The sequence below is a fragment of the Oryzias melastigma genome, linkage group LG17 (assembly GCF_002922805.2).
Source record: "Oryzias melastigma strain HK-1 linkage group LG17, ASM292280v2, whole genome shotgun sequence".
Lineage (NCBI taxonomy): Eukaryota > Metazoa > Chordata > Actinopteri > Beloniformes > Adrianichthyidae > Oryzias > Oryzias melastigma.
Window position 1 is genome coordinate 6,353,862 of NC_050528.1, and position 27,501 is coordinate 6,381,362.

The 27,501-nt window shown below is 35.1% G+C and overlaps 2 protein-coding genes across 4 annotated transcripts in view; both read right to left on the reverse strand.

Moving 5' to 3' along the window:
• mapre2 (microtubule-associated protein, RP/EB family, member 2) overlaps positions 1-14,229 on the reverse strand; it is an 18,973-nt gene extending 4,744 nt beyond the window's left edge. Inside the window, exons 1-5 of one of the 3 annotated variants that reach the window (XM_024273993.2) lie at positions 14,101-14,229; positions 4,587-4,714; positions 3,943-4,088; positions 3,635-3,851; positions 1,215-1,360 (exon numbers count right to left, since the gene is read on the reverse strand). In XM_024273993.2, the coding sequence (XP_024129761.1) occupies positions 1,215-1,360; positions 3,635-3,851; positions 3,943-4,088; positions 4,587-4,707 (630 nt within the window). In that variant the 5' untranslated portion in view covers positions 4,708-4,714; positions 14,101-14,229. Of the gene's footprint in view, positions 1-1,214; positions 1,361-3,634; positions 3,852-3,942; positions 4,089-4,586; positions 4,715-7,255; positions 7,560-14,100 lie in introns of those variants that run through there. The other 2 variants (XM_024273994.2, XM_024273992.2) reach the window with 2 other exon arrangements.
• A 1,367-nt stretch (positions 14,230-15,596) lies between these two features.
• The window catches only part of dtna (dystrobrevin, alpha), a gene marked incomplete in the record, with an annotated part of 24,666 nt that continues 12,761 nt past the window's right edge, over positions 15,597-27,501 (reverse strand). Inside the window, 11 exon segments of the mRNA XM_036216400.1 lie at positions 15,597-16,830; positions 18,697-18,735; positions 18,808-18,925; positions 20,075-20,171; positions 20,252-20,341; positions 20,419-20,578; positions 21,857-21,880; positions 23,345-23,441; positions 23,617-23,730; positions 26,658-26,752; positions 26,983-27,064. Coding sequence (XP_036072293.1) covers positions 18,718-18,735; positions 18,808-18,925; positions 20,075-20,171; positions 20,252-20,341; positions 20,419-20,578; positions 21,857-21,880; positions 23,345-23,441; positions 23,617-23,730; positions 26,658-26,752; positions 26,983-27,064 — 895 coding nt within the window.

Genomic DNA, 27,501 nt, shown 5'->3' on the forward strand with positions numbered 1-27,501 from the left:
CAGGAGCTCAAAGCTGATCTTTGACCCTCAAACATGTCCTGAACAACTTCTTCACTCCAGGTTTCCTCACACAGACCACAGCTCCTCTTTCTGTACTCCGTCATTGACACAAAAACACGATGCAACTCCATCTGATCTTTTTCTGTTCTCCAGAAACATCCTCAAAGCAAATATGGCATCTGTGGTTCTGTTTTTCTGAATGAAACTGTAATGTAGTTCACAAATTACCTCAGCTTTTCCCATAACTTCATCAGCTTCATTCCTCTGTAGTTTCCACTAGGGGTGTGCCAAAATATCGATTATCGATCTTATATTTTCATTTGAAGAGGCTGCTGTGCTGAACGTCAGAGTCGCGTGACATGGAACTTTTGAGATACAGGCTCAGTAGCGCATGTGTAAAGCATGTCTACCTGTGCGCACTTATCATCCATCTGTTGAAGAGGCAGCTGGCAAGAAGTGACTTTGAGCGCTAGAATGACCACAATCGCTTATTTCATGTTTGATCGGTGTGTGATGTGCTCTGCTCCGCAACATCAACCTCTTCTTTGCTTTCTATTTTCTTCAAAGTTCTCTTTCCATCTCTCCATCAGACTTTTAGAACCTTTTCCATCTGTTCCTCTGCCCCACCTGTGTAGATCCACCTCTCCCTCTTTTGTGTCAAACCTGTCATACGAGTCCTCGTCCATCCTTTGTTTGGCCTTTACCAACTCCACCTTCTGCTGCATCCATCAGCTCTCCAGTCTTTTCAGTGATCCTTCCTTTTCTTAGTTAACCCCTGAATGTCTTCATTCCACCATTGAATCTCCTGATCTTCATTCCTCACAACTACTTTCCTCCCAGACTCCCTAAAAGTCACACAGCACTCTTGGTCCTCTGCTTTCCAACTGTCCCCTTCATCACCAGAGTCATCCTCACACTTATGCTTACGCTGTCGGGTTACACTCTCCCCAGCCACAATTTAGCAGTGACTGATCTCTTTCAGATTAAATCACAAGATGTAATCAGCATGTGTGCTCCTCCCTCCACTCCTACAGCACCAAAAGCTAAAAATACCAATTCCAGCCACATCAAGCTGCTTACTCATGACCAGCATTTACAGATCTGCACTTTCATTCTCTACAACTATAATCAAGTTTTACAAGACAGTCAGTGCAGTTTGATGGAGACCACAGACCATCCTGGAAGCTGAGACGAGAGGATGAAAAGAAGCAGACCTGCTCAGTGAGATGTGCGACTTGTGCTTCCAGTTCCTTCTCTCCTTTGGCGGGAGTTGATCCAGCTACAGGAATCTTTTTGGCTGATGAGGGTCTGGATGTTGGTGTTGTAGATTTGGGGGTTGTAGAGCTAAACCTGGAGGCTCCTGCAAGGTAGAAAGAGACAATCAGACCACAGGAAAATATGAACATCAAATCCAGGAGTTGCCAAATAAAATCTCCTTTTGAAAAATGCAGAAAGTGCTGCCACAAAAAAATATTTTAATAGTTGACTAATCACCGATTATTTTTTCCCGAATAGTCAACTAAGCACACATCTTAACCATCACTAGCTTTAAACTAACTAAAAACTAGATTTATAGCATTACCTGCGATGAATGCTGTAAGATGAATTTAGCCGCTGAAGATGCTAGTGTTGATAGCTTAAAATGCTGAAATTGATAGCTAAAATATTGGATTTGATAGCAGAAATCACTAAAGCCAATAGCTGAAAACGCTGAAGCTGATAGCTAGTGAAAATATTAGCTAAATGCCAAATTAGCCTAAAAAAACTGAAAAAAAATCAAAAGTTAGCCAAAACAGCCAGCATATAGCTGAAATACTAGCTAAAATCCAAAATAGCTTAAAAAAAATGAAGACATTTTAAATTAGCTAGCATGTCACTGAAAGATTAGCTAAACTCCAAATTAGCCCAAAAAAGCAGAAAAATCCTAAGTTAGAAGAAAAAGCTAGCATGCAGCTAAAAAAATTGCTAAACCAAAATATAGCCTAAAAAAACTAAAACTAAAAAATTGCCTAAATCAGCCAAAACAGCTACCATGTAGCTGAAAGATTAGCTAAACTCCAAGTTCACTTAAAACTCTGAAAAAAAACTAAATTAGCTAGAATGTCACTGAAATATTAGCTTAACTCTAAAATAAACTAAAAAAATTACTAAATCAACAAAATTAGCTAGCATGTAGCTAAAATATTAGCAAAACTCTAAAACAGCCTAAAAAAACATCCAAGTTAGCAAAAACAGTTAGAATTTAGCTGAAAGATTAGCTAAACTCCAAGTTAGAATAAAAAACTGAAAAAGTTTAAATGAGCCAAAACAGGTAGCATGCTGCTGAAATATTAGCTAAATTCCAAAACACCCTAAAACACTTAAAAAAAACTAAGTTAGCCAAAACAGCTAGCATGTAGCTGAAATATTAGCTATACTCTAAAATAGCCTAAAAAAACCCACAAAAAATTAACCAAAATAGCCAACATGTAGCTGAAAGATTAGCTAAACTCAAAATTAGCCAAAAAACCAGAAAAATCCTAAGTTAGAAGAAAAAGATAGCATGCAGCTAAAAAATTTGTTAAACCAAAATATAGCCTAAAAAACTAAAACTAATAAATTGCCTAAATCAGCCAAAACAGCTAGCATGTAGCTGAAAGATTAGCTAAACTCGAAGTTAGCCTAAAAAAACTGAAAAAAGCTTAATTAGGCAAAAGATTAGCTAAACTCCGAGTTCACTTAAAACTCTGAAAAAAAACTAAATTAGCTAGAATGTCACTGAATTATTAGCTTAACTCTAAAATAGACTAAAAAATTACTAAATTAACAAAATTAGCTAGCATGTAGCTAAAATATTAGCAAAACTCTACAGCCTAAAACAGCCTAAAAAACATCCAAGTTAGCAAAAAACAGCTAGAATTTAGCTGAAAGATTAGCTAAACTCCAAGTTAGAATAAAAAACTGAAAAAGTTTAAATGAGCCAAAACAGGTAGCATGCTGCTAAAATATTAGCTAAATTCCAAAACACCCTAAAACACTAAAAAAAAAAACCTAAGTTAGCCAAAAGAGCTAGCATGTAGCCGAAATATTTGCTAAACTCTAAAAAAGCCTTAAAAAACACCAAAATTAACCAAAATAGCCAACATGTAGCTGAAGGATTGGCTAAATTTCAAGTTTGCCTTAAAAAACAGAAAAAAGTCTAAATTAACCATGACATTTAGCATGTAGATAAAATATTAGCTAAACTCTAAAACAGTCTAAAAAAACACCTAAGTTAGCCAAAATAACTAGCATTTAGCTGAAAGATTAGCTAAACTCCAGGTTATCCAAAAAACGGAAAAAGCCTAAATTAGCCTAATAGCTAGAATGCGGGTGAAATATTTGCTAAACTCCAATTTAGCCTAGCAAAAACTGAAAAAAATCCTAAATTAGCCAAAACAGCTAGCATGTAGCTGAAATGTCAGCCTAAAAGATCTTAATAAATGTCAAATTGGCCAAAAAGCTAGCAGAATACCATTATAACTTTCAACTGTACTACACTCTGACTCCATATAATATAAAGTAACAACTAATCGACTATTAAATTACTCATCGAGTATTTTAATAGTCAATCAGACAACTAATCGTGGCAGCCCTAAATGCAGCTGAACTTTACCTGCAGTGGGGGAGCTGGCTGCATGATGAGACTTCTTTGGCAAATTGAAGATCTGCTCGCCGGGATCAGGGGGAGGAATGGCGTCCTGACCCTGTCTGGCTGCAATCGGGTCATACTCTTTACCATCATAATTGGCATCGAAGAATTTCTTAAACCACTGAATGAAATCAAGATTGTCTTGAAATCTGCCTTTAACCAGTTTCTCCACAGGAATAATCTGAAGAAAAAAAACACAACAAATAAAGGGGTGATGAAAAATGAAAAAGTGGAAATCAGTTTATAGACTAAAGCAAAAGAAGACCCCCCACCTTGTCCACATTCATCCGCTTAAAAGACGCTTGCAATAGTTTGAAATTGTGAATGTATTCGTGCTCCAGTTTAGCTTGAAACTTGACCTTCTTAAGACTGATGCAGCCGGGAAAGAGCAGGTCCATGAACTGACAATAGGCAGCTCCTGAAAACAAAGAATCTCATCAGAAATCCTGTCCTGCAGTGACAACAACTTCACAAAAAAACTGCTTATGCACATATATGTATTTACAATCTCTGAGTTGCTCATCTAGATTCTATTTCTGTAAAAAGTTAAAACAATTTATTGAAAAAAGGGGAGAGAACATGAGCGATCAAACAATTATCCTTTGCTGTAAAGTGAGCTCTGCTGGTGTGTTCATGTGTGTGGACAGCGACTGATTGAAATTGGATTACTTGGTCACAGCAGGAGAACACGGGACGCTACTGGTTTATTTATAGTAAACTATCAGCCGAGGGAAAGGTGAGCTTGTTTTTACAGGTTGCTCCAACTTCCAGCTTACGCAGAAAACTAGTTTTTAAATGCTTCATACTTTAAAAACAAAGATGTTTTCTCAGAAATGTGCTGCTTTACATTCCAAAACAGCTGAAATCTGCAACAAAGATAGGAAAAATAAAAATATATATTTTAGTGTGTTCCTACCTGAAGACAGCTGCTCCACTTTTGTGTAGTTCAGGCAGAGAATATCATTAACCCAGGCAATGATATCATGCCTGCTCATAGTCTCCTGGGTTATTGAGGTAGAATATACGTTGACCGCCATCCCCCAACTGCAACAGAAACACAACAGTCAATAAAAAAGGCACTGAACGCAACACAAATGTCCTAATTCCTCTTCCCCATCTCAATTTCCTAAAAACAAATGTACAACAGAAAAAAGGAAGATTTCAGAGACAAACTACCTTTTTTTTTTTGAAGAACAGCAAAGTAGATAAAAAATAAAGTTAATAAATGATAGATTTTAGGTTTGCTAATATGCACTTTTAAGATGTTTCAAAGCGGCCAAAAGGCTCGAAAATTGCAAAAGCTTTTAAATGTTCAAATACCAGAATTAGGTCAAATATATATATATATATATATATATATATATATATATATATATATATATATTGTGGTTCAAATTTAACAAAAACATTACTTTAAATTAGATAAAAAATCTTAAGAACAATTCTTAATACTATGGTGTTAACTGTGTGGCAGCAAACAACAGAAAGAAGCAAAGAATATCACACATTTATGGATTTATAGTTTTACACTGATTCACCAGCAGCCAATTAAACTGCTTCAAAATCCTAAAGAACCAATGAATTAAAAGAAAAAACACACATTTATGATGTACTTCTACAATTCATGAGGGTTTTTCTTTTTTTTTAAAAGAGAGCTGAATATTTAAAGTTTCCTTTTTTTACCAACAGACAGCCAGTCAAAAAACAAAGGTCCAGAGGATGGAGGATAACAGCTTATCTTCTATCCAATTAGAACAGATAACAGTCTGCTAACAAACAAAATGCTCTGTTCTACATGGGTTGCACAACAAAAACATTTGGGGCTTCTGAGTGTATCATCCACTCATATCCAAACTTCAACTTTGATCCTTTATGCCACTTTTTAATATAATTCAATACTTTTTTTGTGACCAAAGGCCTCATTCTCGACATGATCATAACAGTAAAAAATAAATAATAGATAAAAAACACTAGAATAAATATTGAGGGTGTTGTTGAGCCAAAAGATGGCTTTACAATTTGAGTCTAATTTAATGGATTCTTAGAGAAGAGTTCAACAGTCCTGTTCTTAAAGATCATTCCTGTATGGAAAATAGTGCAACATATCCATGAAAAAGTGCAACAAAAATCGAGAAACAAATAATCACAGATCAAAGCACGATTCTTATTTTTTAACATATGTTTGTACGGTCGCTGTGTCTTTTTACTGGATGTATTAAATTAAAATTATATGCAGTAAATTACCGTTATTTAAACTTAGATTTAGAACAGGAGATCAGAATCAACAAAACTGATAAAGACACAAAGAATTAGAGAGAAAGAAATGGAGTTTGTCACTTAAAACAAGTTTTTTTTCTGTCAACTTTCTGGTTGACTTTAGAGAACTTATATATTTTTTTCATCTACACAAAAAAAAATCGCTAGTTTTATTTTGAAAATAGGAAGCTTCGCCGATACTTTATTTTGAAGATTTGTTTACTTCCGGTAATAGTAGCACTGCGCATTCAGCTTATTTTTTAGTTTATCAACTTAAAAAACTAAATTATTTTGCATTTCAGAAGAAAAAAATAGTTTTTCCCGAATTTTTTTTTTTTTTTACTAAGCTACTATGAACGTCGCACATATTCGAAGTTGAATTTTTTTTAAAGTTGATGGCGAATATTTGAGTACTTGGATACTCGTTACATCCCAAACATTAAATAAAGAAAATAATAAAAGCTTCTAAAGAGCTTTAGGATTTGTTCTCATGTCAAAATAGCTAATTTTTAACCAGCATGACACAGAGAAAGTGCACTAAAACAGATTAATGGCTGTGTTCTCCAACATTGTTACATGAATGAGTTTTCATAATAATAAAATAATATAATATATAAGTTATATAACTTATATAATATAAGTTTAAAAAATGTGGACAATACATCTGAGAAAATGAAAAATAAAAGCTATCCATCCCTCCTCATGCATGCATTACTCAGTAATGAGCTGGGTTCATAGCATCCCCGCAGCGGAGATGGATTCTCTGGGAAGGACGGAAACTGGGCCGGCCCATCTCATGTCAACAAAGCGGATGTGTGCTCTGCTGTTAGCATGCTTTGTTGGCCTGGCAGGGACGGCCAGCTAGCACCGCCGCCGGGCTAACTCCTAAATCCAGAGGAAATCCAGCTCGTGGAGCGGGTTTCACGTGTTTAGACACATTTGAATCCCGTGTCTCGGTGTCAGGGTGAACACTCGGTTTGCTGCAGACTCCGTCACGGTGGGAATGTTCTAGCAGCAGCAGCAGGTTCTGCGCTGCTGTCATTTGACAAGCTGCGACCCACCCCCCGACAGAAATTCACCCCACAGACTTCATCTCCAGCGGGGGGTTTGTAGGTTAATCGGCATGGCGGGATGGTGAAGCTAACCCGAAAGCTGCAAAAGGGTCGGGCTCGTGCGAGCTAGCATGATGCGACTGTGGGAAGCAGACAGCCGCGAGGGAAAATAGCGGACCGCCGCGAGCCTAAAGACGTCGAGGAGGAGCGGCCACGATGCCAGACGTATCTTAGCGGTTTGGGATTCACCACTAAAACTACGTTTTTACTGATTTACCTGTAGGCCCGCTCTCCCCGCACTGTATTTTTCCTGTAAGGAATGATGTTGGATCCGTTGTCCGGGACGATGCCGTTGTTATTCTCTCCATTTGGGGAAAGGGCTTGGGTGGGACCGGGCATTTGGGTCTTTTAAAAATGTCGAACAGATAGTCTGTTCTCTGCGGGCGTGGAGGGAGGAAAAAAGACAACAGAAACGATGCAAATACAAAGAAATGCCGCACCTCCAGGGATCTTTGCCGCTGTCCGCTTATTCCTCACAAATCTCTACCGATGACGTTGCTGCACCCTGGACCACGTGACCGCTGGGCTGGCTGCTGCTGGTCCTCGTGGTGGGTTATTTCAGTGCACGTTTGGATCCCATCATCCATCCTTTTTTATTCTTTAGATTCTATTTTTAGCTCATTATATTCTTGTTCTGCTGAATAAATTAAACTAAAACCACAATTATATTAGAGATTTATGTAGAAATATAGCTTTTTAAAACATTTTTACTTTCCTATTTTCCTTTTAAAGTGTTGATCTGAATTATCATGATGTTTATTCCACCTCAAGCTTCAGTCACCGGCTTAACTTTAACTTTATCTGTCAGCAAAATAAATATTTTAATGATATTTAAATAAATAACCCCAAACTCACACTTTCAGTGATCTTTATTTAAAAAATAAAAATATATAGTTACTTTTTCAATACTAATTAAGCCATAATTATTCATTGTTATGGAGAAAATTGCTCACAAGATGTTATTTAATGTTATATTCCCCAATAACCATCTGTAATATATAGCAAACTATATATTTAATATTTTACTGCATTGTACACATATCTAGCAAAAAGTACACTGTTAATGTAAGTATTAGGCAATTCAGAGGTTGTAGATTTCGAAAACAAGCTTTAAATAAAACACTTAAAGAATGTTTGAATTATAATTACACATTTAACATATTAATGGTAAGTAACTAGAAAATCTACATAATTTATTAAAGAAAAACAACATAACAACATGAAGTAAAAAGTACCCTATTTTCAGCTTTTTTCTTTACATTTTTTGACTCACATACGACTTGAGTGCTTTAAGATTTATTTTTCTAATATTATTAACTAGTTAGACTGTAGTAACTAAAGTTGATATGATTTTATTTGAATTGTGTCAATAGTTTTACTATATATTACAACATAATTATGGATAAATATGAAAATAGTAGTTTAAAGAAAATCACGCAAAAATGCATTTATGTAATGCCATAAAAATACTTATAAAGGTATAACAAATAAGATATAACTCATGCACATTCTCGATTGTAGTTTTTTTATTGAAAAACATAAGTAATATCTAAGGTCACATCAACCTAGACTTTGTCTTTTGTTTATCTAAGAAAAACAGCCACTAACTTTAATCAATTTAAAACCTATAAAGGAGATGCAAAGGTTAACTTGTACTTCAGCATGTAATTTTTTAGGCTTTATTTACAGCATTTCCAGGTCTAATTACAGATCATCACATATCTAGTTAATAAATCATATTGGCCTCATCAATATCTATCAATTACTTTATATATATATTTATAATCACTGTGTTTGAGTCAAATTCAGCAGCAGACTTTTCACACAAAACTCTAGCACCCCCTTCAGGTCACATTCGATATTACAGTTTAGCTTTTATTGTTTAATTATGACCTCGGCCCACAAGGTGGGTGAAGGACCATATTGTAATCACGATGATTAATATCAAGTCTTGTCATCAAAGAGGTCCTTTAAATTAATTCTATCACAAATTCCACTAATGACAAACAGTAAAAACTGGGACTGTAATTGTAGTCATTTGTTTCCAAATCCCTTGATGGGAAAATGAGTTAACGAGCCACAGAGGGTTCCTTTAGTTTTGTGATATTTGAAGCAAAAAATGGAAACGAAAAGCTTAAAGAGCCAGTTTCCTTAAAAAAATTAAATAAAATAAATTATGGGGCAGCACTAGGTTGTTCTGGTTCTCTAAGAAATGTTCATCTCCAGCAATCCATCCCATAAACACACACATTACTATGAATCCACACAAAAAGCACAACCAGCAACCGGTTGAATCACCAAAGAGAACCAGAAGAATGCTATATGTTCTACTAAAAGGCCCTTTGAGAGTGGCAAGTGTGAGTTTGAACACAAAGGTTTGCTTTGTGTTTAGCAGCAAAAAAAAAAAGTCCAGTTCAGTGAAAGTGTAAAGAAACTGATGCTTTGTGTGGGAAGCCACAACTTCATACCGAGCAACAGGACGTCTATTCCATCAGCTAAACACTTTCCAATCTGAAGGGCCTTAACTGTCAACACAGAGGGGCTATATGCATGATGTGGTTTAAAAATAAATGATCAATGGATACAGAAAAAAGAGCTTTGGGTACTATCCTTTCTTTGTGCATTATGCTTACTTGATGTAGAGAAGATTCCTGGGCGCATAAGAAAAAAAAAAAAATTTTTTAAAGCAGACATGTCTGCAAAGATTGCATCTCCACTGAACATGTATGTATCGATGCATTATGTCTAACCTTGACCTGCCATTAAAAGATGCATTAAAAATTCACTGATGCTAAAAAGCCTGTCAGCCGATGACTGAAACACAATTATCAACAACATGTATACGACGGCAGATCAATTGTTTACGTCCATAGATGCAAAAAAAAAAAAAATATCCACAGAAATGCTAAAATAAACATCATCAGGTCTTATTACAACCCAATAACTGCATTAACAAAAGATAACATATTTGAAGACCAATTCATGCATGATATACATGTAAATCAAGTCTTTGCTGCACCTTATCAATAAGGGCGTGCTTGCAGAGAGTTCAGATAGAGCGGGATAACATCTTCTCAAGGTGAAACCCGAAGATTGTTTCCTACCAAAACCATTAAACCTTTGAGTAACCTGTCAGGAAATCCTCATTAAGGCTGCATGAAGAAGCTTTGTCTGGCACTTTTGGTTGTTGAGGGAAAACTTGACCTTGCACTTAATAACTGAGAGCAGAGGGTTCCAGGTAGAGCAGAAGAATTAAAGTAGTATCTGTAAACCGTGATTGAACACAGAAAGAAAGAAAGATTTAAAAGGTATTAAAATAAGTTTATAGAGCACTGGGTCACACATCGTTTCAGATTTTAAGAAAATCTGATTACTGTTAAATGTTGATTTAATTTTCATAGTAAATTTCTAAAATTAATTTGTTTAATTATAACAACTTTTTATCATAGTTAATAATTAAAATTGACAATGATAGAGAATTTATTGATGAAAATACCAGTATTAAAATTGACTTCTCAAAGACACATTTATTAAAAAAAAAAAAAAAAATGAAATCTTACTAAAGCACTTGATTTGACAATACAGGTTAATGTTTGTTTATTCCAAAATATTTCTTTTTTTTTTGGTAAATAATAACAGGATAAATTGCAAATGTGTGAAAGGCTCTTAAAAGTTAAAAAAAAAATCATTCTTATCCAAGTAAAATGAAAATTAGAATTAAAAATAAACTTTGTTTTATCTTTCTAAACTTGATTTCTTGAAAAGTCAAATAAAATACTTTTTATGAGCTATTATAAAAGAAAGATTAAAAACTCACACAGGCAGAGGCAGCTTTTGTGTTCAGATGTGACAGAAGTGAAGCCCAACTTATGTGAAAGAGGCGGAGCCTGCCCATTGACTGTATAAGAGAACTGGACTGAATGAGTGTGACATCATCCCAAGAAAATGTCTTACTTCAAACTCCAGTGAAATGAACCCAATTCAGTCGCCATTTCCATCTCCAACAGGAGACGATAGTAAGCAGTGATTTGGTCCGAGTTGACGTTTCTATGACAACAGCTGTCACCAATCGGGAGTGAGCTTGTTGGAAGTCCCCACCCCTACCACTAACAGCAGGCCTGAGAGAATCTGTCAATCAAATGTTTTGAGCATTTGACGTGGAGGCCAGCAGGCACCATGTGCTTTTATTAAGGCACCTGATTGAATAATTTGCGCTACAGCATAATATATAATATATAATGAAAAAAAAAGTTTTAGCAAGAAAATGGTAGCAGAGCAAGAATGTTTTTTTTTTTTTAAATTATGACTGACTAATAGCCGTTATTTCTCCATCAAAGTCTATGGGGTTTTGGCCTCTTGGAGACAGCAGTACTTCCTGTTTGCAACATGACGAGTGAGGGATCCCTCAATCCAGTTCTCGTATACAGTCAATGCGCACGCCTTGTGTGACTGAGGCGGAGCCATTTAAGCTAATCCTGAACACTTAGTCATAAATTACCATTAAAATGTTTTAATAAAACTGGCAACAACTTTAAAATTGTGTTTAAATTTCGCTTTCGGCTAATGATGTTTGTCAATTTCCGTTTCTGGGTAATGATTTTCAGCCGCCATCTTGTCTGCCACCAGGTCCTCCTCACAAAGACAGCTAATGCCTTGTGTGATAAAGGCGGAGCCTAGTTTGTGTGACTGTATAAAAGAACTGGACTGAGCAATCCCTCCCATCTTGTGTTCCAAATAGGAAGTACCTGCTGGCTACAAGAAGCCAAAACTCAGTAGACTTCTACAGAAAAATAATAGAACTCAGTCATTATATTTGTCAGAATAACCATTCTTGCTCCGATAATTTTTTTTACGTGTTTTTGCTAATACTAAATATTTTATCTTTTTTACCCCAAGTTATACTTAACCAATCAGATGTGTCAGTAAAAACAAGTGGAGCCTGTAGACCCCCAATTGATTGACAGATTCTTCCGAGCCACTGTCAGTGGTAGGGGTGTGGACTTCCAACAAGCTTTTTCCTAATTGGCAACAGTTGTTGCCATGGAGACTCAGACCGAATTGGACCAATCCCTGTCGTCTGGTTCCAATATGGCGATGTCTGTATTGAGGAAAAATAGCAACTACTAAATTGGCTTCATTTTCTGGAGGTATGGCATTTCTTATGGGTGACATCACCCCCGGTCAGTCCAGTTTTCTCATACAGTCAATGTGTTTGACAGAACTGAAGCCATTGTGCACACACAATCCTGATTGAATCAAACTATTATGTAAGGCCTGTCGAGCTCTTTTGTTCCAAAGTAGATCTTTAACTAAAATTCAAAGAATGAAAGATAAAAGGGATATTTTTAACTTGTTTTGGTTTGTTTTTATCTGTTTAAAGTAGGGCTGCTACAATTAGTCCACTGATCGACTATTAAAATAGTTGACAACTAATTTAATAGTCGATTAGTTGTTATTTTATATTATTTGGAGTCAGAGTGTAGTGAAGTTGAAAGTTATAATGGCATTATACTAGCTTTTTGGACTATTTTGGCATTTATTACAAATTTTGGGCTATTTTAGAGTTTAGCTAATATTTCAGCTACATACTAGCTATTTTTAAAGCCTTTTTTAAAGTGATTTTGGAGTTCAGCTAATATTTGTGCTGCATGCATGCTATTTTGGCTAATTTAATATTTTAGAATTTTTTTTAGACTATTTTGGAGTTTAGCTAATATTACAGCCGAATGTTAGCTATTTTTAAAGCCTAAATTTTGGCTAATTTATCCTTTTTTTTGTTTTTTTAGACTATTTTGGAGTTTAGCTAATATTACAGCCGAATGTTAGCTATTTTTAAAGCCTACATTTTGGCTAATTTATCCTTTTTTTTGTTTTTTTAGGCTGTTTTGGAGTTTAGCTAATATTTCAGCTACATACTAACTATTTTGGCTAATTTAGGCTTTTATCGGTTTTTTAAAGACAATTTTGGAGTTTAGCTAATATTACAGCTTTATGCTAGCTATTTTAAAGCCTAAATTTCGGCTAATTTTGGCTTTTTTTAGGGTATTTTGGAGTTTAGCTAATATTTCAGCTACATGCTAGCTAGCTGTTTTGGCTAATTTAGGCTTTTTTCGTTATTTTTAGGCTAATTTGTCAATTAACCAACATTTTTGCTGGCTATCAGCTTGAGCATTTTCAGCTATTAGTTTCAGGGATTTCAGCTATCAACTTCAGCGTTTATAGCCATTAATTTCAGCATCTTTGGCTATTAGTACTGGCATCTTCAGCTTCAAAATTCAGCATTCACACTAGTTTTATCGCAGGTAATGCTATATATCTAGTTTTTATTTAGTTTACAGCTAATAATGGTTAAGATGTGTGATTTACATCCACTTTGCATATTACCTGATAAGTCGACTAATCTGAAAAAAACAATCGGTGACAAGTCGACTATTAAAATAATCATTTGTTGAAGCACTAGTTAAAGTAAGAAAACAGCTTCTAGTATATGAGACACATTTGACTAGTTCTTCTTCCATGAACTTCTCCCAGCAATGGCTCCTCCATTGACTGTAAATGAGACTCCCCTAGAATCACTCTGTGGCCCCCCAGCTAAAATTCTCTGGACGCGCCACTGATCCGTTTAAGCCCCCTCAGTATTTTAGTGAAAGTTGTTCCCGCAAACCCGTTGCTGAGGTGAAGAAACTCCGGCCAGCCCCGCTCCCCGAACCAGCCGTGTAACGGAGCGGCTAGCTACAAGCTGTCTCGTGAATGAAGCTAACTCGTTTTTGGTGTGATAAACGGAGGATTTGGAGCACGAAAACAAAGCGATAACGCGATCAAACAACCGGGAAACCCTCTTTTATCAAACTAAACAACATTTTTAGTGGCAGTAGTACGTTTTTAATCACATACCCGCCAAGTTCCAGAATGCTAATTCTGCCTTGACACGCTGTCAAAACTGTGACAGGCAACATATGACTCCACCAGCAGCAGTCCACGAAACCGAACCCAGGTGTCCGGTTTCTTTAAATAGACTTCATTTGCAGGTTTACCGTTTTCAGAAAAACACATTTGACTTACCAGATAACTCCTATCCTCAGGTTACGATGTGTTTCTTAAATTAAAAAAATCTGTTTTCCGGCTGAGTCACCCCACCCTCAAACGCCCATTCTCGTAGGACTATGGAAAACCGTCTGGCCTCTGATTGGAGAGCAGAGGATCAATCTCTTAGCTGATTGGTCCACCACTGACATCGTGTTTTCAGCTAACCAATCACCCTTTGATGCGTTGATCATTCAAAACAGCATGTAGTTTTTCACTGGAAGTCCATATACTTTACTCTGGTGTAATAAAGCAAGATAAAAAAATCACTAAAAACACTACAAATTCCATATTATGTTAACAAATATATATTTTTTTTACTTTTATTTGCTTAAAAAAATAATTTACAAAAAAAAGATTATTAGCTACATGAGTTAACTGACTTATTACTCATCTTTCAGCTGATTTATTTGATCTCTTATTAGAAAAATATTTTCATTAATTTTAAATGTAACTTTTAAGTATTGTATTTTAAGTATTAAGTATGCATTTATTTTTTTCAATTATTGCTTTTTATAAAACTTAACATTTTCAGACAAGTCTTTATGATTTAAGTTTGGAAAAGTCTGGTCTGACTCAGGGATGGGCCAACTACGGCCGGAATCTGGAATAAATTATGCTAATACTTTTTAATAATAATTTATTTTCCCTGTAATTTTTGTGTATTTTCATAGATTGTGGACTACATAACTTTGTTTAGGTGCAGAAAATCAAACGGATTCATGTTGTGTTGAAAGATTTGTTGTTTTCCTGACGTTTCCAAGTTTGACAGTCTATTGTCCGATCATTGAAACATATACAAACGGAGCATTTCTCTAAGTTCACAATTGTCCCTGAGGGACATCAACCCATTGAAATGAGAATAAAAGCCATGATTTTTTTAATTAAAAATCCAAAATATTCTGTTTTGATATTAATTTTCAATCAAAATCAGATTCCATGCTATTTTTTTTTTAGATCTGGATTACCAAACACACACCCCTTATCTACTTTTGTCAAAATTTAGAAGCCTTTTTGGCTCATATGTAAAAAAAAAAAAAAAAGCGAACTCCTGATCTAACTATAATAAAATGACAATTTCTTTACATTTGTGCAAAATCCATAAATAAAATTTCAATGAACGTGCATAAAGTGAAAAAAGGATGGAAGGTTACAATTAAAACAGGTGCGCTGATTCAGGTATAACAGCAGGAGGCAGTCATTACTCACCTTCATTTTCACTTTTATTTGCTTTTTACCTATTTTTATTCTTTACACTGAAAAAAAAGATTAAATAGTGTACTAAGTTCATTTAAATATGTAGTAGCCATCATTAAAAAATCTGATATTGACTTTTGTGATTATAAGTATATTCAACTTTAGTTAATTAAAAAGATATATAGACATACTTACAAGAAGACTAATAGAATCCGTTTTTTCTTTTTACTATAGTGTAAGTCAGGAACCAAAACCTAATTAAAACTCATTCACGACTGCAAGTTTCAGTGCCAGATGGCTGCTTTTATGTTGCCTCAGATGGCGGTTCTCTGTGATGAATTATTGACAACAGGTTGAGGGCAGTCGACAGTGCATTTATGACAGATAATAAATGTGCACTGCCGAATCGAGCCAACTCAAGCACACACTTTGGAAAAAAAGTTCATAGGTAAAAAAAAAGTTGGATATTGTGTCACTTTTATTATGCTTCACCACCATGCAAAAAATCACTGGCATGTACTTACTCAAAAAAAAAAAAAAGTAGATATATATCTTTGTTTTACACATTTATGATTTTCAATTGGTTTGCAACTTTCCCCAAAATTTTATACACACTCACACAAAGCGTCAACAATGTTTGGGTTGTAGTAACATATCTGTATGATAATGAAAAATTATGATTGCTTTTTATTTTCTAAACCATTGACAGGAAACACTTTAATTCCCTTGACAATGTAAAAATCTAAGAGATTCATACGCCTCTGGATGCTTTATTACTTTTAAAATACACCCAGATAGTAGCCTAGATCTAATCATCAACCTGTACATATTTGCAAACCTCCTTCATAACTTCTTCCAAACACCGCCTGCATTTTCTGCAGGTGTGTTTTTATTATTGTTGGCTACATGCTGCATTAACAAGTGGGATGGACTGACGTGAGAGCAGTCGGCTAAGGCAGTGTGCATTATTCCTACAAATGATACATCAGATTGACATTACCAAAATATACCAACAAATGAAAAATAAAAAACATATAAAAGCTACTTAAAAGCAAGAACACGACAAAGCATGTAATTTGTTCGTCTATCACATACAAAGCATTTGAAAATGTACAATTTAGCACTTCAGCTCAAAATTAATCTGAGGTTTTTTTATGAAATCAGGTGGCAACAAACAAATCGAATGTGTTCGAAAAACAAGAATTTGAATACATTTGACCACCTTTTCCAACAGTGTTTCAACTCAATAAAAAAAGGCAAAAATTAAGTTATATTTCCACCAAATCATGTGTTTTTATGGCACCTGTGGTATAATAGACAGCTCAGTAATTTAATCTCTTTACATCAGCTCACAGTTTTACCTTAAATATGTGCTTGGTTAAAAATATATCTCTTTACACAAATGTAGTTGGATTTAGCGAAACATAAAATATCCACTCAGTGACGGGTTCTGTCGGCCTAGTGTCTTCTCCTCCAGTGTCTTCGACTGTTGTTGCTTTTGATATTGCTCACCTGTGAAGACACAAACCAGGTACAGACATAATTCAGTGTTCCTGCTAATATAGAAATCATAATGTTTGATTTTATTTAGGCTTTTTTGTTTTGTTTTCAGGGCTGTTTTTGGAGTTTAGCTAATATTTCGGCTACATGCTAGCTGTTTTGGGTAATTTAGTTTCTGTTTTTTTTTTTTAGTTTTTTAGGCTGTTTTGGAGTTTTGCAAATAATTACATGCTAGCTGTTTTGGCTGATTTAGGCTTTTTTTATTTTTAATTTTTTAGGCTGTTTTCGAGTTTAGCTAATAATTACACGCTAGCTGTTCAGGCTAATTTTGGCTTTTTGTTATTTTATTTTATTTTTTTTAGGATGTTTTGGAGTTTAGCTAATATTTCGGCTACATGCTAGCTGTTTTGGCTAATTTAAACTTTGTTTTTTAGTCTTTTAGGCTATTTTGAAGTTTCGCTAATATTTACATGCTAGCTGGTTTGGCTAATTTAGGCTTTTTTTAAATATTTTTTTAGGCTGATTTGGCATTTAGCTAATATTTTCTATTTTAACTTTTTCAGCTATAACTTTCAGCGTTTTCAGCTATCAATTTCAGCATCCTCAGCTATCAGCACTAGGATCTTCAGCAGCCAAATTCAACTTACAGCATTCACACTAGCATTATCTCAGGTAACGGTATATATCTAGTTCATAATTAGCTACAATTCAGTATTCCTGCTCAGGAATTTAGAAATCATGTTTGATTATATTTAGAATTTTTGTTTTGCTTTTCAGGCTGTTTAGGAATTGCTAACATTTAAGCTACATGCTAGCTGTTTTTCACTAATTTAGGCCTTTTTTTTTAGTTCTTTAGGCTAATTTGGCATTTAGCAAATATTTTAGCTAGCTATTAGCTTTAGCGTTTTCAGCTAATAGCTTCAGTGATTTCAGCTAACAATTTCAGCATCTTTAGTTATCAGCACTTGCATCTTTAACAGGCAAATTTAACTTTGGACGTTGAAACCTTTATACACAACAACAGAGTTGATGGTACATAAACTTTGTAGTTTTATTTTTGGTTATTATCATAAATATTATTGTGATAATTATTTAATATTTTTAACTTTCTGGAACCGATGAATGCCCTTAGGCGTCCTGCCGGCCAGCTGTGAGATCAACATGATAAAACTCTCTCTAATATAGACTTAAATATATTTAAATATTCTCTGAATGACATTTTATTGAATTAAAGGGATAATATGGTATTTATTTGTTGTTATTAAAACCTATGAGAGAGAGAGAAAAAAAACCAAAACAGAATTCCAGGAAAAATGTGACACTGACAGCAGTGCGCTTAGGAGAGAAATTCTTATTTTTTGGGCTGCCTGTAAGCTGAATCCACACAGACAGACTGAAGTACAGCCGCATAAGAAAGCTCATATCATGGAGCTGTGAAGCCTGTTATGTTCCTCTATTAACAGAAATCTGCAAATTTTGCCTGGATTTTTTTATTTTTTATTTTCATTCAAAAACATGCTGATTAATTTGTTGACAAAATTTGGTCTTGTGTTTTTTTTAATGAAATTACACCTAAAACGTTCAGTCTATGTTGTAAAAACGGTTATTTAAACATTTTTTGGAGTTTCCACATCAAAATGAATCACTTTTTTCCAGATGTAATTTTCTGTTTTTTCATGATTGCATGTCTAGTGTGTAAATATAACATGGAAAAATGTCAAAATAAAGGTAGTGTCACATAGAAGAGGTTGTGCTATTTAAAATTTAAAATTCCAAATGAGCAAGCAACCAGTATTTCAAATTGAAAATACAGAGGTAAATTCAAAAGTAGACAAAAACTGAGTTTTAAGCACTTTTTCTTTTTCTGCAGGAACTCACCATTTACCTGGACCACCACAGTCACTGCTGCAGCGTCACCTGGAAGATTCACACACAGAAACTCAGCACAAGCTTTTAATGATGACTTTTTTATATGAAGAACTAACTCACCATGCAGGTTTTGCCTGCTTCCTGTCTGTGCTTCACCAGCTCTTCCAAGCTGAGCTCTTCCTCCAGCTGCCGCTCCAGATTGTTCTCGAAGCCTTCCTCATCTGCAGCGCTCGCAGGTCTGATGCAAAACAAGAAGCTGTGACTACAAACAAGATCCACGCCACTAACTTTTACAAGTACTTAAAAGTCCCTGAACTGTGGAAATATTCCACAGTAAAACTTCAGGAAATAACCAACTCGTAATCTAAGGCGCATATATCTAAGTCAAGGACCGGGGGCCGAATCCGGCCCTCTGGATCATTTTACTTTATTTTATTGTTATTAATAACCCAATGTTATCTTTCGCTCATTTCTAACATGTATATTTTGACAAAATATATTTTTATGGAGAGTAAAATATTACAAATTATTAAAGGCTTAAGTTAATTTATTCTGGAATAATATTTACATCTTCATATTATTCATATTTATGTTAAAAGTTACAGTTTTAAAGTTCGAAAAATTGGCATTCTGTTAGCTTTTTTTTTTTACTATTTTGGCATTTACTTAGATTGTTTAAAGTATTTTTGAGTTTAGCTAATATTTCAGCTACAAGCTATGTGTTTTAACTAATTCAAGCTTTTTTTAAATTATTGTTTTATGCTATTTTTAAGTTTAGCTATTTTTTAAGCTACATGCTAGCTGTTTTGGCTAATTTTGACTTTTTTTTTTTGGCTGTTTTGGAGTATAGCTAATATTCCCGCTAGATGTTTAGGCTAATTTAGGCTTTTTTTGTCTTTTTTAGGCTGTTTGGGAGTATAGCTAATATTCCCGATACATGCTAGCTGTTTTGGCTAATTTAGACTTTTTGGTTTTGTTTTGCTTTTAGGCTGTTTTGGAGTTTAGCTAATATTTACACGCTAGCTGTTTTAGCTAATTTAGTTTTTTTCAGTTTTTTATGCTATTTTTAAGTTCAGCTATTTTTTAAGCTAAATGCTAGCTGTTTTGGTTAACCTATGTTTTTTTAGTGTTTTAGGCAAATTTGGCATTTAGGTAATATTTTTGCATTTTTCAGCATTTTCAGCTATCAGCACTAGCATCTTCAGCAGCCAAATTCAACTTACAGCATACACACTGGCATTTTCGCAGCTAATGCCAAATATCTAGTTCACAATTTTTTAAAATAAATGAAAATTTAGTTTTAGAGTGTTAAATAAGTCTTTTTTTGTTCGGAGTTGAGTTTGACACCCCTGATCTCAGGTATAGAAATCTTATAACTCTGAAATACCTGGGTTTAAAAGAAAAGAAAGGATCTGAAGAGGTTGTAGCTAGAAGGTCACAACGCCCAAAGTCTGAGTCCACAGTGCTCTCCGTCTCACTTCCACCTTCTTGAGACAAAATAAAAGAAGATTACAAGAGGATGTCAACAAAACCAGAAGACACTTTTCCTCTCGATTCCTCAAACCTGAATTGAGCTCTTTAACTAGCGATGACATAGTGTTGGTAATGGAGTCAGCAGCGAGGAGCAGATCGTTTCGCAGGTTTCTTCTTGGACCTAACATTGACATAAATACATAAATAAACGGGACTCTGATGTGCCATCAAACGAAGCTGCTTTTGACGGCGTGTTACCTTGAGCGAAGGCCTCCTGAACGTCCCCGCCCACGCCCATGAGCGAGTCCTGAGGTGTGTGAGTTGGGGTGGTGCCTGCAGAGTCCGAGTGGATGGGCGTGGGAATCGGCCGGCTGATGGTGTGGCTGGGTGAGGAGCGTGGAGAGCCGGGACCCTGAGTCTGGACGACACAGAGGAGATTTTTAACACATTTTTAGCAAAAATCTCCGGACTCATAGTAAGACTGTAGCAGTAAAGGACCTGATAAAACAGCAAACGTCTTACAGCACATATGTCAAAGAGAAGGCCTGGGGCCGGATCTGGGCCCCTAGGTAATTCTATCCGGCCCTCTAGATCATTTTATTTTACTGTTATTAATGGCACGATGTTATCTTGTTAGCTTATTTCTTACTTCTATAATTTTGACAAAATATAATTTTATGGAGAGTGAAATATTGAAAGTTATTTAAGGTTTAAGTTGGTTTGTTCTGAAATAATATTCCTGCCTTTTTATTATTCATGATTATGTTAAAAATATGGTTTTAAAGTTTTAAAAATTGTAGATTTTTTGACTATTTTGGCATTTACTAAGATTTTTTTAGGCTATTTTGGAGTTTTGCTAAAATTTCAGCAACATGCTAGCTGTTTTGGCTAACTTAGGCTTTTTTTAGGCTGTTTTGGCCAGCTATTATTTCAGTGACATGCTAGCTGTTTTGGCTAATTTAGGCTGTTTTGAAGTTTTTTTAGGCTGTTTTATAGTTTGGATAAAATTTCAGCTACATGCTAGCTATTTTGGCTAACTTATGCTTTTTTGTTTTAGTTTCTTTTAGGCTGTTTTGGAGTTTAGCTGACATTTCAGCTACATGCTAGCTGTTTTAGCTAATTTAGGCTTTTTTTGGGTTTTTTTAAGGCAAATTTGGCATTTAGCTAATATTTTAGTTTGCTATCAGCTTCAGCATTTCACCTATCAACTTTAGCATTTTCAGCTATTAGCCTCAGCGTTTTTAGCTATTAATTTCAGCATCTCCAGCAGCCACATTTAGCTTATAGCATTCACACTAGCATTATCACAGGTAATGCCAAATTTCTAGTTCATAATTATGTTAAAAAGTTATGGTTTTAAAGTTTTAAAAATGTTGTTTTATCGTGTTCAACAAATGTTTATCCTGTTCGGCCCGCGACATAAGGTGTGTTTTGGATTTTGGCCCCTTGCCACCCCTCGACACCCCTGCCTTACAGCAACATGTGTGAATCTTTTCAAGTTAGTACACAAACATATTTGTGCATTGTGAGATAAAAATAACAATCATTTTGTTAGAGAATCAAGTCTTTGCTATAGGCCAAAAATAGTTAATATCTCCAAACATCAGACTTAAAAAAAGACAAACAATCAGGTGGAATTTGAATTCCAGGCGTTAAAAGCACAAACATGCATCCAGAGCACGGCTGACGCACTTACAGCTTGTCTCCGCTCTTCTTCCAGCTGAAAAACAATGTTGTATGGCTCATGAAACGACAGTCTGATCAGTATTCTTCCTAAAGACAAGTGTGAGGATTCGGCTTACAAGTTAAATGGATTAGCATTGATTCTTTAAAGGATAATTAGATTCACATCCTCCCCACTACCACCAATGTGGTGTGCCGTTAACTGGGCTTTGGGATCTCCTGTTTTCTCATCTGAAACTGAAAACGTCTGTAGTTTCCTTTCAAGAAAAGAGGGAAAATGTGTTTTCTTGTGTTTTTTTTCTGATGATGGAGAACTTTGTGAATCAGGAGCAGACAAAAAAAAGTTTGGGGATTGGTGTTGAGTGGATGGGCGTGGGAATCGGCCGGCTGATGGTGTGGCTGGGCTTGGTGTTGACAGAAATCTCCTCTGAGGGGGCGTGGCTTTTGGAGCTGAGCTGAATAGCTCCGCCCCTGACATAATTTTGGTCTGACAGAACTCACACACCGCAAGAATTTTATTCAAAGCCAATAGGCCGTCAACACGGAAGTCCGGCTGGTCGTATGACGTGATATGAAAGGTCAGCCATGTTTGTGTCCAAGTGAAACGTTTATTTCTGCTCGTACTTTTAATTTAAATCATATACATTTTTCATAAAACAATTCAGAATCATTTATGGATTATAATCGATGCATCTAATGATCGATTATTTCCCCCACTCCTAGTAATGGTTGGTGGTGTCAGTCCCGCCCAAAACTCTTAGGTAAATTTCTTAAGAACTACTGTCGCTCTGCAGAAACTATGTCCTTAAAAACATAAATCCTAATTAAAAGATCATTTTGAAAGTAGATCCGAAGATCTGAGTGGGACTTTCAATTTTTTCTTAATTGATTAGATGAACTGTAACAAATGAGGAAACTGCACAGAAGCTAATTTATATATATATTTTTTTTTACTGTATTACATGATTTTATTCACTTTTTACAAACGAAACACATAAACAGAGCTGACAGTGTTTAGTTACGCATCATTGATCATATCTGTTGTCAAAAATAGGACAACAAGGCTGGGAACTGAACTTTCCAGACACAACAGCTAAATGGAAAAATTGATGATGCAAAATATTTGCCGACAAACAACTGGTAAATAACCGGTACTTTATCGTGACGAAATGGCTGAAGCGTGCCGCGCTTTATTTTTAATGTTCGTCAAACTAAATATGCAAATTGTGTCTAAAAAGACGTGTGCAGTCTGACGTGAAAGTTGCATAATTACTGCTGCAAAGTGCAACGTTTGGCTGTGCTGCAGCTGGAGAGATTGCCCACAGCTGGGTGAGACTGGAATACATGGAAGATTCATCATCTGGTTGTCACATAATGATCATGAGGTCCAGAAGTGACAACGTGAAAATCGAGGAGGGTTGTCCTCTTTAAGATATCCCCAAAGTAATGCAAGCTGGAGCGCGTTGGGCCCCCACATAGATGAAAGACGCATCCGCCGTACCTTGAGAAGCATCATTAGCTGCTCCAGCTGTACCATGAGTTCCCTGCGACTCTCCTGCAGAGTAGACATTCTTTGTTCAAGCTCATCTTTGCGTTGCCTAACAGAGGAAACAAGTCGTGATGAAAACATAACATCATGTAAGTGGCAACAGAAAAATTAAAAAAACAGCTCCCATCTGGACGAGCACGTAGAGCGCCCGTGTCTTTTTCAGCCGCCGCAGCACAACTGTCTGTCATTACGGCGCTCATTGAATCAAGGAGGACAAAAATCACCTGAGAAGTCGAAGCTCGGCGAGCAAGGTGGGGTTCTGCTGACCCTTATCGGGGGGCGGCTGGGACGCCTCCTCGTGCTGAATGCGCAGACGCTGAATTTCCTGCAGAATTTCTCTGTAATCACAACAAACACTTATTTAACACAAACATAAAGTTTGGACTTTACACCACCTCTCCAACATCTAATAAAATGAGTGCTGTACTCCTTTATGGACACCAGGAGGCAGCAGAAACATTCCAGTCTACCTAAGTCATTAACTGAGATGAGATTACAAAAAAGCGACATCATTTATCTACTTTATTATCAGCTGTTCAGGAGTGTGGTCCCATACTTTATGGCCCAAATGGTTTGGTCATAAATTATGGAGTTAGGACGCCCAAAACCTGAATAGATGGGGCAGCAGATTGGAGCTTAACTCGGAAAAACAAAAAGTTTTTTTGTATTTAACCCCAGAGAACTATCGCCAGGTGATTTTCACCTGAAAAGTGTTCACATGAATCTCAATGTGTTGCATTTTTCTGAGTGTCATGGGTCCCTGAGTAAAGTCTCACATGTCCCAGGAATGGGTGGACCAAAGATCAAATCCCCAATATTATCATTTATTTATTTATTTATTTTTTATTCTCAAATTACTAATTTTTTTGCCATTTTCAAGCCTGTTTTTAGGATCTTCCTATGTATTTATTTTCCATTTTGTTACATAAAATACAATTAAAAATAAAAATAACTACTCTAAATCATCACGTGTTGTCATATTTTGAATTATTTTTTGTGAGAAATACTTTTTATTGGGTGTATTATATAAGGGAAAAATGATCCATCAAAAGTGATGGTGTAACTTTTTATAGTAAAAGTGTTCTAGGGTTAAGATGCTTAACTATATAATAAACTAACATTACTAATGTTGTGGCTTTTTGTTGAAAACTGTTTTGTCAAAACTAAAATGAGTAAATTCTTTGATGTATAACTACTTCACATTCCTGATTTTAATTTTGTGTTTACAGCGTTGTTACTTATCTTTATTATATGTAAAGGAAATTTACAGAGATCTCTATATTTTACATTTTGGGGTAAATAGTTCCTAAAAATTCAAGTACAAATATTTGTGACGTTCAAGATCGAAGATTTGTGATTTTTAATGGGCAGCAAATACACTTCAAGAAGTGTAATTATTCTGAAATTGAAGAAAAATGTTGAATTTTAAGTTAACTATACAAACATTTGGCTCCACTGTCACGGAAACTAAATAAATCTTCAAAATAAGTGTTTGTGGCGGTTCTCATTTTCAAAATAAAAGTACCAAGTGTTTCCAAAAACGAGTCTGAAGTCCAGTAAAGTTCTAGAAAATTGATGTGAATAATAAAAAATATAGTGAATATAAAACTAAAAATAATATTATGTATTTTTCTATTATTTAAATTTCATTTCGTTTTATTCAATAAAAGGAAAAACATACAAGACAAACTTGAGTTGTAAACTCAAACATGATGAAAACAAAAAACAAAAGGGGACAGAAAGAAGAAAAACTATTAATAAAATATTATGACAATTACGTGATCAATTATGTGATGTCATACAACTGTCTGTAAGGAGTATGGAATAAAAATAAACGTGATTTGTGTATCAGTAATTCTTGATTTATAACTCTTTGTGTTTAACTTTGTGTACTCACATGTACAAAAATGACAAAATACAATTTCCACACGCACAACTTTAAATTACAACAGCTTAAAACTAACTACACACACAAATATTTAAAAAGTATGCACAAATCATCTGATACAATTCTCCTGTGAGAATCTTTTCCCGCCTCCAAGATTCGTGTGTAAATGATGCGTTTAAAAGCTGCTAGAATGCTGGGTCATCAGAGTTTTCTTATCAGCCGCTTTGAACTTAGAGTGTGAATAATATCTGGTGAAAACCTGATATTTTCCAACTTCCTTAAAAAAAATATGCCTGATAATTAATATAATACTGGAATACATGCTGAAAATGTTTATTTAAAGAGTAAAAGTTTTCTTTTTTTGTATTTTCACTGAAGGAAAATGTTTGTAAAAAAATGTCTGTTGGAAACACTATAAAGGAATGTGAGTCTTTATTATCTTATTTATCATCTTCTTGTAATTGATCTACCAGGACTGTAGTCAGCTAAACTGTGGAGAACATTTTCAGGATTTGTTGTAAGATGCTGAAATAAACCAGAAAGTTGACAGAAAAACGTTTTGAGTGTCACATTGTTTAAAGTGAAAAATACTACTAGTAATTTATTTCTAAATCTTTGTGCTTTTATCTGTCATGTGGATTCTCATCTTTTGTTCTAAATGAAAGTATAAATGACTGTTTTTAAAAACATATCATTTTAATTTAATATGTAAAAACATTCAAACTAGGACTGGGAATCAATTAAAAAATGTACTTATTAATCGCAAACTGGGGAAAAATTAATCGCGATTAACTGCGATTAATTTTTTTTAATTTACAGTATTTGTCGACCACTTATTATCTGTGAATAATCACAAAATGAAATTTACATGACATGACAAGGCGCCAGAACATGGATCAAATAGTCCGCTTTTTGTGAAAAAGCGATCTTAACCAAAAAAATAACAAGATTAAAGTACTAAAAACAGACTGAATATTTATTTATGTTTTAAATATCTATGGTATAAGTGGGAAAAGGACCCAATGAAGTGTTTTAATGCACACTGTGGATGGCTGCACCGCTTAGGGAAAGAAAGACTGCTGCTCTGAGAGGTTTGATGTAATAAATATTAACGCGTTAATTGTAATTTGTTAATGCGTCAGCATTCACGGTCCTAATTCAAACATAATTGTATTGGATTATAACACTCTCTCCACTTAATTAACAATCCCTATTGGTAAATGTCTAAAATGAAAGAAATATCTTGTATGTCTTCATAAGACCAACTTCTGGTTGATGGATGATCAAAAAAATCAATACCAATCTCTTGTTTTAAGCTAAACGGTAATAAAACTAACCGTTCACTCATGAGTCTATAGAAAGGCGGTCATCCCGTACCTGTTCTTGCTCTCCAGCTCGGCGATGAGCTGCTTCTGCTGTTTGTTAACATCCAGAGAGCAGGGGAGTTCCATGGGGACCCTCTGCTGCTGAGCCTGATGGTGAAGCCGAGCAAAACACATGAGCTGCTTTTTCATTTCAGGTGATGTCATCCACAAGCCTTTTTTCAAACAACGCATGTGAACAGGAGGCAGTAAAGCAGCGAAGTCATCCATCTGGACCAGAAAAATGAATTCGACAGCTAAAGAGTTGAAAACTGGAGCAGCGGCGAGTGTTGAAAAGATGCTCTGATACATGAAAGTAATAAATATCTTGTATATCTTACTGCAGCATCAGAAGCCAGTCTAGCAGCATAGCGGGCGATGAGACTGTGCTCCTCATCTTGATGGTTAGTGCTGTCCAGTAGACTGTTTACAAGAGAAAGAAAACATGCTAAGAATTAAAAAAACAACATATAAAGTGAATCAGTTTGATCGGATGGTCACATATTTTACAGAGAAAACCCTCAAAACTACAAAAGAAGACAAAAACAAGCATGGAATAATAAATTAAATAAAATAATGTGCTCAGTTTAAAATGTATCTTTAGTTTTTTTTTAATAAAAAGATGTATTATAGAGTTAAAAAAAGAGAAATTCAAGTAACCCACAACAATCTATATCACATTTCCAGGACTTAAAACACAACAAATGTACTTTGAGTCATTAAAAGTTGTAGAAGTTGTAAATACAATTCTAAATTAATGTTTTGTGTTGACAAAAACTTTGGATTCTAACAAACCCATACACTGTCAAGGTTAAGGCAAAGGCCTTCAGGGGTCAAATCAGGACCAGCTTAAAGGTAAT